The sequence below is a fragment of the Clarias gariepinus genome, chromosome 9, assembly GCF_024256425.1.
Source record: "Clarias gariepinus isolate MV-2021 ecotype Netherlands chromosome 9, CGAR_prim_01v2, whole genome shotgun sequence".
Lineage (NCBI taxonomy): Eukaryota > Metazoa > Chordata > Actinopteri > Siluriformes > Clariidae > Clarias > Clarias gariepinus.
The window spans coordinates 14,112,527-14,125,980 of NC_071108.1; the positions used below are offsets into that span (position 1 = coordinate 14,112,527).

At 37.1% G+C, this 13,454-nt stretch overlaps 1 protein-coding gene across 2 annotated transcripts in view; it reads right to left on the reverse strand.

Annotated features, from left to right (window-relative positions):
• faf1 (Fas (TNFRSF6) associated factor 1) overlaps nt 1–12,467 on the reverse strand; it is a 76,000-nt gene extending 63,533 nt beyond the window's left edge. The window contains exons 1-4 of one of the 2 annotated variants that reach the window (XM_053503617.1): nt 12,325–12,463; nt 12,107–12,236; nt 11,052–11,120; nt 2,871–2,917 (exon numbers count right to left, since the gene is read on the reverse strand). In XM_053503617.1, the coding sequence (XP_053359592.1) occupies nt 2,871–2,917; nt 11,052–11,120; nt 12,107–12,163 (173 nt within the window). In that variant the 5' untranslated portion in view covers nt 12,164–12,236; nt 12,325–12,463. Of the gene's footprint in view, nt 1–2,870; nt 2,918–11,051; nt 11,121–12,106 lie in introns of both variants that reach the window. The other variant, XM_053503615.1, reaches the window with a different exon arrangement.
• Between the last annotated feature and the right edge of the window lie 987 nt (nt 12,468–13,454).

Below are 13,454 nucleotides of genomic sequence, written 5' to 3' on the forward strand. Positions count from 1 at the left end.
CATATATACACCGATCAGTATATTTCTTTATATGGAATGTGAGCTCAGGATCAAAGCACGAACAGAAGCTTTGTAATATATAAAAGTAACAGCTCCGTGATGTGTAAATGATCTCCAACTGACCGCTGTTCAACTGCCCACTTCAAGCTTATCAAAGAATCTATTTAAACTTTTTGCTCCTTAAAAACAAAAAAAAAAAACGAATCCAAAAACGGTTGTTCCATTGTGTGCACCTAGATGGCAGCCTCCACCCACCTAAAGTTTGGCAGTGGGAAGCGTAGGCCTCAGAGCTCAGAGTCTGGAGCCAGCTGGCAGCAAACACCTCAATGGGGTCACTTCAGCAAGCCATGCCACCCTCCAGCCTGCAGCACTGTGCCAGCCTCCAACTAAAGGAGATGGCTGGACGTCGTGCTGCCAGACTCCATTCATAATTATGGGCCTTAAAAAAAAAAAAAAAAAAGCACGTTCCCGTGCCCAGAACCTTTTCGCTCACGCGCGCGCACACACACACACACACACACACACACACACACACACACACATACATACATACATAAACACACACACACATATACATAAACACACACACACACACACACACACACACACACACACACACACACATACATAAACAGACACACACAAATTAAACCGTCAGACAGAGTGTGTAGTGCTTGAATATATCTGTTCTTAAGACTTGGCTGCATTCATGAGCACTGGCCGTTGGAGAGAGACACAGACTGAGGACACAAGGCCCTCACACAGACTGCTTTTGTCGTCGATAGTTTCAATTCCTGTTTGTTACTGCTGTTGTCCATTTCTCTTCTAAAACAAAACTGTAGAGGAATGCTTATTCAGCCTCAAAAGAAATGCAAAACAAACTGTCAAAACGGCTGAGAAAGAGTTTGTTGCATTTCTAATTTCAGGTGGCAGCAGTTATGTTGTTCATGACTGTACCAATGAGGGTGCTCACATAACCTTTCAGAGCACAGGGAAAAGTATACAATCATCTTGTCGAGCAACAGAGCCAAGCTTAATGTTTCCACTGACAAGGGCCTGAAAAACTTGTGGTTTAACTCAAACAGTCACCATGAAAAATAAGGAAGCTGTAAAGAGCAAATATTTATACACTGTCCAGCCAAAAAAAAAAGAAAGAAAAAATCACCACTTCAGAAGGGTCAAATTATTGGGCTGAATCAAGCACCGAAAAAAAAAAATTACTGAGATTTGAAATTATTGAAATCGGATTAAGAACTGTCCAAACACATTATGACAACCTGTAAAGACTGTACTAAACATTCAACTTTGTGATATTTCTTTTTTTTCAGGGGAAAAAAAAACATGAATGGAGATCACTTAACAGCTCAGTAAAGATGTACTGAAAAAACTGACAGAAGAAATCACATTTAGACTATTGAGATCAGGAACAAAGCACATGTAATTAATATGTAAGGCAGCCTAAAGATTGGACTTTGGAGCAATAAAAGGTCTTGTTGTCTGATGAGTTCAGATTGACCCTATTCCAGGTTGATGGGTGTCAGAGTAAAAAGGGAAGCACATGAAGCAAACATACTGCGTGCTGCCCGATGTACAATCCTCTGAAGGAAGGGTTATGATCTGAGGTTGCTTCAGTTGGTCAGGTCTAGGCTCAGCACGTTATATGGCAATAAATGAAGCGAGATGATTACTGTAATGAATGACTAGGTTATCCCATCTATGGAGTTCTTCCCTAATGGAACAGGCATATTCCAGGACTAAAAATGTTTAAATAGTGATTCTGGAAAAATTAGTAATAATTTTTTACCTATAAATTCACCACCATACTTGTTACGGTTTTCTATTCAGTTGTTATTCTCACTATTGATGTCTAAGGAAAATGGAAATCCGACATAAGAAATAATCACTGCAATTAAAGGTAAAGGCTGTCAATGAAATCTTGGAGTGTGCAACTTTTTTTGGCCGGGCAGCGTACTGTATGCAACTATGAGTTATGCCAGTTCAGTACAGTGTGACCTGCTCCAGCAAGCTAACAGCTCACCACATCAGATCAAAGTCTGTTAAAAGTCTTGCCACTTTGTTGTTCGTTCCTCACCATTAACAAGATTATCAACTGACCATCATATAAACGCCCACAGCAAATCGGCTGCGTATGTTTCCCCTTATTTTGGTGCTGACATGTTGAAGATGAGGGCAATTAATCAACAGCAGACTTCCGAAAGGGAAAGTGGAGGCGAGTTCCACAGCTTTGGGCCAACGATTACATTTCCCCTCCTTTTCACGGTCTTGGTAGTATATATTTTTTCTACCCTACTGCCTAAACGTTTATCCACTTGCTTTATATATCTGCTGCGCTCATGTCCTCCTACACGTGATTCCAATGTTCAAGGACCCAACAAAGAGACTAATGTGGAGCACTAACGGGCTCACGCTTTAGATCATCTTTTAAGATAACATCACAGAGAGTCTACTTCAATCACTGGAAAAATACAGTGTGGACAGTGATTAGAGAACACCATGGATCAACTAGTTAACTTAGAATCAAAGGCTAAAGCTGGATGTTATTACATTAAGAAGAAAGAGGGAAAAAATAACCGCTGCCATATTTAAGTAAAGGACAATTTAATTTCTCATGCATGCAAATAGTAACAACCTATTTTGACAGTGAGTCACCCCATCTGGTCAGATTTAATTAAATGCTGTGTTATTTCTTGTAGACAGATGCTCATACACAGCCTTCATTAAAGTTGTTACACTTTATTCTGCTACTCTGCCTCTGTAGTGACCCAATACTAATATCAATTATTGAAAAGAAAGGAAGAAAAAAAAAGAAGAAAAAAAAGAAAACTTAGTCAAATGTGTGTCAATAGTACCTTTGCAAGATGCCATTCTCTTGTGGTATCACACCGTTAATGGCTGCCTATAAAACAAAAAAAAGAAAGATTTTTAACAAGAACTGCAGTACATTTACAGGCAAAATCCATTTACATACAATTAAAATAATTATATTTGATAACATTGGCCTTACATTACATTAGTCATTAAAGTCAATTAAATAAAGTGTAGCCATGATAAAGAGGATGTTCCTGTTGACTGTGGATGCATGGATATTTTCTGTTATTTCTTATGGTAATAATGATCCTTGTAGCACTTCCCATGTTCTGAGGTTACAGATTTCTCTAAGGATTGGTGTGACCAATAAAGAAATATAATTGTAAGCAACAATGAGCGGGCTCAAGAACCTGTGGCATTGCCACCGGACGCACCACCTGGGCTGGTTATCGTTTGTGTAGGATGTGTAATGTGTATATGTGTGTATATGGGTGTACACGTGTGCATGTGTGTGTACGTGTGCGTACGTATGTGTATGTTTATATATGTGTATGTGTATATGCATGTGCATGCACGTGTAGGATATATAGTGTGTGTATAGTGTGGGTGTAGGATGTGTAGTGTGTGTGTATAGTTTGTGTGTGTATAATGTGTGTTTAGGCTGTGTACAGTAAGTGTGTGATGTGTGTAGGATGTGTAATGTGTGTATGAGCCGATGTCATAAACCTTTTTGCAAATGATCCAAAATATCTGACTTTGTGAGCCCATGACATGCAAAGTGAAAATTGTTTAGCTCAATGTGATCTAGCCGTGTACCGAGTTTTCTAGTGTGTAAGAACTATGCATCAAAATCTCCTGTGAAGGCCTGGCGCCATACGCAGATTCCAATCAATTTGCCGTTTTTCGTGAGTTCTTGCCCAAAAGATGCCTGGATGATTGGGGGGGTGGACAAGAGAGACTTAAGCACTATTAAAACAGTATTATGAGATCGATGGTGATGACATCATAGTCATGGCATCATTGTGCCAATGTCATAGTGCCTGGGACCTAATTAAACAACTGAAAAATAACTTAAAATGAATACATGTAGATGGCCACAAGCAATGAGGAAGTTTAGTGTACAGTAAATGCAACTGAATGAATGAACAAAAAGAAAATCAGAAAAGATATTCTGTCAAACGTTAATTCAGCACGCAGATTAACTATGAGCAGAATGCAGAGACGTGGGCTGCACATTTCCTTCCCTATCCGAGCTGGAATGCACCGTGATGGACTTCTGCAAGTGTGTGTCTCATGGGTGTGTGTGTACACATGTGCATGGCTGGTCAAGTGTAGATTAGAGGAAATTTAATGGCACACATAAACTAGATTTTATATATGCTTTCTGATTCTGATATTTTCATTTAGCTGCATAATAAAAAATAAAAAAAAAAAAGAACGCTTCACTGACTAGTAGTTCTTTTATTATTAAAAATGAATAGTCTAATTAAGTGCTTTGCTTTTTTACTTGCAGTAATAGTGTTTTGCTCATTATCCTGCATACAGAGATGAATTAAATATGAAAGAAAAAAAATGGTGTGTCTTATGATTGTATGGAGCATTTTTCTGTCAAAGTTCGACTCAACTCGCCCCCTTACAGTGGAAGGATCACGGCAAATCAAAACAGGGTTATTCACCAGTAGTAGGAATGGCATTTGGAAGAACGGTGTTTGTCTCTCCAGGACAGTTCCTAAGAACCTACTGTATGCGAAGGAGGCCTTGTTTCTTTTTCCTTTAATTTGTCAGAGAACTTTTATGCATCATCTGTGCAATCTCGGCTTTTTTTTTTTTTTTTTTTCACTTAGCACTCGAAAGTTCCCACGGCCGTTGTAACCTTTATTATCATCATGTTTATTTGATCTATGGCAATAAAAGACTTCCTAATTAGAATTATAAAGGCTAACATTGTCGCAGGGACAGGAAAAAAAGAAAATAAAACGGAAATATGAAAAACAGACAACCTCGCGTTATCTCAGCTGCAGTCAAAGCTACCACAGTCACACTCGCTACATTACAAATGAATAGACTATGACTCATTAATCTTAAATGTAATCATGTTCCCTGTAAAAAGATTGTGTGCTCAAATGCATTATATTCTAATTAATCAACAATATTTGATCAGATTACATAATTTATATCAGATCACTGTCTGTAAACACACTGTATATGTGGATATTTAATGCATCTTAAGTATAAGAATCATATCCTGCACATAATGTCTATGAAGTAAAATAAGCACCCTTCCTAATATGCATTGTTGTCCACAAACTCCTAGAGAAACCTAGCAGTGTTTTGAATACATACTCTCTTCTATCCCTCCTTCGCTTATATTGCGTGTGCGGTCACCTAGAGCCTATCCAAGGGAACATGAGTCACAAAACAGGGTACACCAAGGATGGTGTAATCCATCGTTGGGCACAAGCACACACAATTACATACCCCAGCATACACTACAGGCAAACTGAAAATGCCAGTCATAATATACTCCATTGTTTTTGGGCTGTGGAAACTAGAGAACCCTAAAAAACCTGTAATTCACAGGGAGAATATGCAAACTCTACGCACACAGGCCCGGAGACAAGATTCAAATGAATGGTTTTAAAGATAGATATCCAACACTAAAAAGAAATAAATACACTTTAAATGTTAAGTACAAAATGTTATACTTTCTACTTTAAGTCAGTTTGTAATATATATTTTTTTAATATAGTTTAATATAAGCAATACTTTTTTTTTCAGCCCTGAGGTCATATTACTTACTAATGACCAATAACAACTTGCCTGGCCACAAATACTTCAATGTCAATTGAGTATAATAATACTTAAGAGAAGAAGCTTGAGTTAAAATGTGTACATGTTCACTGTGAAGACACTCCCTAAAGTTTCATTTGTACAGAGATTACTTATCATAATTTCTACAGATGGCACTAGCAACATTACTTAACAAACATGTGCCAATAAAACTTACTGTCTTCATACTACTTTAGTCGGTTACAACAGTGTTTTCTCAATAGCACACTGTCAACAGTTCTTAAGCTACTAGCAATAAATCTGAAGAAACATCAGATGCTAAATAAATTTGTAGGTACACCAGCTAGATAGTAAGCTTATTAAAGTATTTGGCTTACTAAAACTGTCAGATACAGCAAGAAATAATTGCTCAGTAGCTAAGATTACCTTATTGTTTATAAATAATAAAGGGAGCAAAGGTTAATTAGCTGCAGATGGGTATCTACACTGACATTCGCCCATCTTTGAACACATTATTGCACTTAAGGAGTGTAAAAAAAAAAATTTACACACTGCAAAAAAAAATATCTCAGCAAGTGAAAATATCTTAAATACAGTTCATTTTATCAAAATATTCTTAAAATAAGATTACAGCAAACCAAATATGAATATCTCTAAGCTGCTTATTATTATTATTATTATTATTCAGCTTACTTATCAAATTTTACTAAAAGTTTAAGCAAAAAATATTGTTCTATTGGCAGATAATTTTGCTATTTATTTCTTAAAAAAAGCAAAACTCTCGGCTGAAGGATTTTTTGCTTACATTTTTAATAACATTCAACTAGACATAACCTTAATAATCTTATATTTAATTTGCTGCAATCCTATTTAAGAAATTGTACACAAGTTGGGTTAGATTTGAAAACATTTCACTTGCTAAGATGTCATTTCTTTGCATTGCAAAATATTTGCTCAGGTCCTGTGTGCATGTGTGTGTTTTTCGTGGCTGAAAGTCACACTACTTGTCGTATTCCTGTATACAGAAGCTCTTTTGTATGTTCCATCAAGCTTCCAGCTCCACACACAGGAAGTCATTACATTTACAGGTGCAACTAACCACGGCGAGGGCACAGCCATGGCTGTTTGAACAGCTGCCAAGAATAGTGCCGGCTAGATGCTAAATATAGTGAAACGCCACCCCAGATTACAACAGCTATTTTGTTGGGGGGAGTCGAATTTTTTATTTTTTGTCTATTCAAAAAGCTGACTCTTTAGATCTCCTGTAAAAGACCACATGTAATTATAGGTTAGGTGAAATAAGCGGTAAAAGTAATGATGCAGGTTGAGAGCAGGATGCTGAGTCACTTGGTACCAGAGTAGGTATTCATCACTGTAGCACTTCACGTCATTCAACTTCAGTTGCAATAACAACACAGTGCATCTGCTATCAGTGACTAATTTGATTAATGGCAGATCTACAATAAAAAAAGCATTGTGTAGATAACATAAAAAATTGCTTATCATATAACAATATTGAGATAAGCAAAAAGATAAACTTAAAGGCAAATTATACGCACAAAAAAAAAAATTCTCACTATAGAATATACACATCATCTACTGCTATGTAAAGCTGCAGGCTTAGCAAATCGTTACAGCCAGCTGAAAAAGCAGTGAAACACGTTTTAAAAGACGTGAACCAGTCCGTTCTGTAACAAATCCTTTTTTTTTTTGCTGCTTGTTAAATAACACACAATTATGTAAATTCGGAGACTAGCTATATTCCTAAAGCTCAGTAAGATAGAGTTTTTACAGACAGTACTCATAGACTTGTCATTGTTCCTGAATACAGAATTAGTAACATGTCTTGTTTAAAAACAATTTAAAAAGATGATTTCTGCATTATTCTCAACGTAATACAATCAAAATAGATGCTATTTGAACAGATAATATCTATTATCCAGTATCTGAGTCCAAGATGTTGGTCATAAGTGGTTAAATATTTCCACAAACTAACCAGTTCAGAATACCCCTGGCTTAAACCAACCACAATGACCAGATCAAGCTAGTAGAAAGCCAAACTAGTCACAGTTTCTAGATGTTTGATGCTATTTACTGGCCATTAATTTAAAAAATAATAAATAACACTAGAATCCTTTACAGGGGACAACTGATACAGCACTAGTCTTATGTTATGTTTGTGCATTCATGCATTAATATATTGTAGACCGCTAATCAGACAACCAAACAAATCATAGAGAAAAGGAACATGTTGGCAATTTTAGGTAACGGTTTGTACCTGGAAATTTCAGTGCCATATATACACATGTATATATGTTCTTCTGTAAAGTTCCCCTCTCCAAAGAGAAACGCTGGAGCTCTTTCAGACTGACGATGGGTTCTTGGTCACCTTACTGACTACACCCCTTTCTCCCTATTCGTTTACCGCTCTAGGTCCTGGTGGTTGCAAACTTCTTTCATTTACGGATGATGGAGGCCACTGTGTGGCCACTCATTGGGACCTCCAATGCTGCAGAAATTTTTCTCTACCCTTTCCCAGACCTGTGTCTCGATACAATGCTTGTCTTGGAGGTCTACAGACAATTCCTTTGACTTTATGGCTTGGTTTGGGCTTTGACATACACTGTTAACTGTGGGACTTATATATACAGATGTAGCTTTCCAAATCATGTCCAATCAACTGAATTTACAACAGGTGCATTACAATCAAGTTGTAGAAACATCTCAAGGCTGATCAGTGAAAACAGGATGCACCCGAGCTCAATTTTGAGTGTCATGGCTAAGGTAATGAAGACTTATGTACATGTAATTATATATATATATATATATATATATATATATATATATATATAAAATAAAAAAAATAAAAATAAAAATATATATATAGATATCACAGATTTCAAACAAAATTCTTTCACTTTGTCATTATGGTGTATTGTTAGAAAATTTTTGAGAAAAATAATGAATCTGATCCATTTTTGAATAAGGCTGTAACATAACATAAAATGCGGAAAAAGTCAAGCACTGTGAATACTTTCCGGACGCACTGCATCATCGGAAAGGAACCAGAATCTAGTGGCTAACATGTTGGGCTATGCACTACCCCAGCATCACTTGAAATAAGACACTTAAGAACAGGTCTAATATGAAAGGTATATTTACTGCAAGATAAATATGATAAAGCATTATTTGACAGCAAATGCAATGACATGTTAGTGTGGCTGCTGCTGTGAAATGAGCGTATCAAACACAGCAGCATTACTGCAGTCATAAAAACACTGTCTTACTTAGTGATATCTTTATTAGATCTACTTTGTAGCTGCACACCTGGAGGGAACAGTATCTTTATGCCACGTCAAATGCATGTTAACTGTCCGCTAGCCTTCTAACAGCAATAGTATAATCACACAATACTGCTGGTTTGATATTTGTGGTTGATGGACTGATTTTGTAATGAAAAAAAGCAGTGACTAATGTTTTTTAAAAAACATTACTGCAGTGACTCACTCAGGCGGCACACACATTACCATGCCCTGTCACTATCTCTGCTGTGCTAGGAGTGGCCCATGACCCAATTATCTTCAGGCTCATGGATGGTTGTGTGCTGGTCCCTTGAGCACTTTTTGATGGATGAGACAAATTGTGCATAGCATCAAACTGCAGTGTGGATCCAATTTGAAAAAAGGCCATACAAATAAAAATATTTCATGAGGACGTAATATAACTGAACTGCTACATATGCAGTAAATCGTTGAGCTTTTGCATACTTCAACACATCACTCATGAAAAACAGTGAAAAACTGTGCTAGAGCTTTTGCTTCTCTAACACAATAGGAGCATGAGATAGTCATCTGAACACAGTGAACACTGAGGCTTTGTCGTACCGTGGTCCTGTTCAGATGTGGTATTAACATTGTTCTCGAGTGTTCCAGGCACAAGTGGACAGCCAAGAAGAACAAACATTCACACCTGGTATTATTATGTGTTTGGATTCAACAAACCTATTGTAATTGCTTTTTGACTAGGCTGCCACGACATGCATAAAAATGTGCATACAAAAAAAAAATTCATCCAAAACCAAACAAAACTTAAATGAGCTTTGGTAATAAAATATTCGAAAAATAATTTAAAGTTTCAGGATTAGAGTTTTGGGTTTATTATAACCTAATATATTTAAGCTTATATGGAAATTAATTTACAAATGTTTTAATCATTTAAGCCCTTGATGGCATTGGCATACTAAATATATGAATATCTCACTTTATAGCCCAAAGTTTGTGGACATCTGACCATCCCTCACCATATCTGTTACCGAGTATCCCATTCCTAATTTAGTCCCCCTTAGCCACTATAACCACCTCCATTCTTCTGGGAAGGCTTTACACTAGGGTTTAAAACATGGCTATAGGGAATTATGCTCATTAAGTAGGGATTTATTCTCGCGGAAGATTAGGGCAGGGTGGGCATTGCAATTAATCAAAAAAAGGTTCAGTGGGGGATGAATTGAAAAAGGGGTGAGGGATTTGAAAAAGCCATCGAACATTTGTACCAAAGAGGCCAAACCATGTCTTCACGGAGCTTGCATTGCGCACAGCAGTGCCATTATGCTAAAACAATGATGTTTCTTCATTGTCCACACAGACATTTAATATAATTGTGTACTGTTCTTCAAATCTCTTGGAATCAATTTAAAGAATGACCACATATGCAGGTAAGAGTGAAGTGTCCAAATACTTTTGGATATAGAGTGTCTAACTGTACAATGTGTTCTGTAAAAGAGCTGTAAATTGGCAAAAAACATATGTCAACAAACTCAAAAATCTTTATCTCATAATTTCTTTCTATTAAAAGAATTACAGCAAAATTATATGGGGTGTGACATCTTTTTTTTATGAAAAAGTATTAATAACTCTACTGCTTTGTTAAAAAGGCTAGTTATTTTACCATTCTAATAAATACTACTATAAAATAAAGAATAGTTAATACAAATAGACATCAAATCTCAGAAACTGCCTACATGTGTAGTAACAAGCATAGAGTATGTTTAGTATGAAGAAGCAGGCATATGAGGGGAGACATTGTGTTGGTGGTACTGTATACGCATTTCATTAACAGAATGGATGCAACATCTCCTACGTGTATCAAAGGAAAATTAAATTCTGCATAAAAGCCATAAATCTCTTGATGCTCTCTCTGCCGATGTAATGTGGCCACATGCTTCCCACTACAAGTGGTGGAAGTAATCAGCTCACAAGAAGCATTTAAGCCTGTTCATGACTGTACTTAGCGCTGACCACTTGTGATCCAATCACTCAAGATGGATGGTTCACCATCTTCTCTCACCAGGAAACATTTCTTTCACTGTATGTTGAACAGGCTGTGCTCCCAGCTTTAACTCCTAAAGGACTGCATTTAGTGTGAATGGAACTTACCACCAAATCCCAATTGTTCAGCTCTAAGAGAGTGATTGCCTCTGCGATATTGTCGATACCGGTGCATGCCTGAAACAACAAACAGATGCGACTTCCTAAAGTACAGCAGAGGTCAAATCATCCTTTTCACAGTTATACTTATATTTACTTTATATATAAGAACTGCAATATAAATACTTCACCGCTCATAAAATAAAACATTTAATTGAAGTAATGTAAATGTACGATGTGCCGTTAGAATTAATGTTAGTTAAGGGATAAAATCCTGCATCTTGCCTTTTTTCAGCCTTTCACTACACAAGTTGTTTTTAAGCGGTCACGTGACCCGGTGTTATGTTTTTCAATGTACTCAAACCTTGTCCAAATATAACAATAGGGCCACTGATTTCAGCCTCCGACGCACACTTTTCTTGTCAGGGAGGTTATTAAAGATCTGTCGTTACATCCAAGTGTTTAAGGTTGTCTGTTTTAAACGAGCGAACGTAGCTGTCTTACCTAGAAGTAGTGTTAGAGCTAGGCTAGCTAAAATGTCCAGTCATAGCTACTGAGCTAGCAGGCGTCACGCTCTCTTGTAGAATTTACTAGATCTTCTCCAGAGACTGGCTGACAGAACACCATGGAATATTAATAATTTTTTTATTCTCCATGAAAGCTGTATAAAATCCTAACTGCAGAATAAACTAGCGGAATAGCGTTAGCAGGTTTGCCGGTTGCTGTCAAGACCAACAATGGAGCAGTTAGCCACCAATGCTAGGTACAAGCTTTTACAAGTCAATACTGTCCGAGTGTCCTTGGCCTGTCATGTAATATGATGAAGATATATCATGGTTTTATGAGTGACAGCGCTCTGAAGGATAAAAGGAAGCATATAGACGGTATGTCAAGACGGGTTAGCCTGATAGCTGCTAACAAATGAACTGTCAGTGACATAGCACCTAGTTAGCTGTCTATCTGCTCTCCTGCCAGTGTTAGTCTACAGTGCTGACTAGAATGTCTGATCCGCTCTCTGCTCAAAGTCTGCAATCAAGATTAACGAGCGTTAAGAGAGAACCTACCTGAAAATCGGCCAGAATCATCTCTCTGTCCATGTTGCTACCGCTGTCGGAGGCCATCGCAGTGACTGGCTAACGCTAGCTAGCTGTTCTATATCTCCGCTACAGCTGTGCTCGCTCACTTCTTTGGTCCCTTTAGCACACACACAAGGTCTGAGACGTCAGGGGGAACAGGGACTGCAAACAATACAATATCTTTAAATCGGCTTTAAATTCCCAACCATATATGACCCCGGGTCTAGTACAACACCGAACTCGGGAGCAGAATCCGCACTTGAGCTCCCACTCCTTAATCTATATGTGGGATTTTTTTTGGCAACTGATTATCTGTTACAGTCACTTTTTTATCCGAACGCCGGAAAGTTTTACGGCAGTCGCAAAAATAAATCTGTCGTAAAATGAACCAAGGGCCGGAGATGTTCGATTTGCCCAGAGATCATATATACACTCCTCGCTTCTTAAAATATTCACTCCTGTTTCAAGCCTCCCATACGTCGTAATATATCTACGTATAACATATACATTGCATAATTGGTTGCAGTCATCGCATGTTTTAAAGCAGGTAAATTACTGTTATTAGGGTGGGCCTTAACCTGTATGTTAGCAAGACACTGACTCCTATAATATGGAATTAATTATTACTCTAACATTATGTTTTTAAGGGGGTTTGTTAAATAATCTTATGTTCAGGAATTTTCTGTTCCTAAACATAGCCTGCAAATTAAATTAAATGTATATACACTCCACTGTAAGTTAGTGATCAAATATTCCTAAAGTCCATGACATTTTGTCAAACTTTACACTTATCTGAGATGTATGAAAATCCAAGTGGTCATGAACTATTATGCTGTATTACTGTATAGCTAGAATTATCATGCTTTCTACCCTTACACACGAAAAATAAAAATCACAGTGGTATAATAAAATAAAGATTAACATCATTATTTAACATCATGGTAAATCATGATGGTAATCATTATCTTATCTTGTCTTTTTCTTTTTTTACAAAAGATTTTTACATTTTAACTGGATAGGAGCTAATATAGTTTTATTGTAAGTTATAATAAGTGTTTAACAGTGCTAAAAACTAGGAGGGAACTTCTAATGATCATTAGTATGTTTTAAAACAGAAGACTACCATGATTTTACTACTGCACATTACAGTGACTACATTTGTACGTTAATTATGATATTTACTTAGATATGATACTGTAAATGAGCTTCATGTGAGTTCGTGTTTGACGCTTTATCTTCCTGAGACTTTGAAAGGCAACAACGAAGTGCATCTCAACGTCTCCTTGACGTTAGCACAGCGCGGAGTCCCGCCCACATCTCTGCGTCTGTTAGTCAA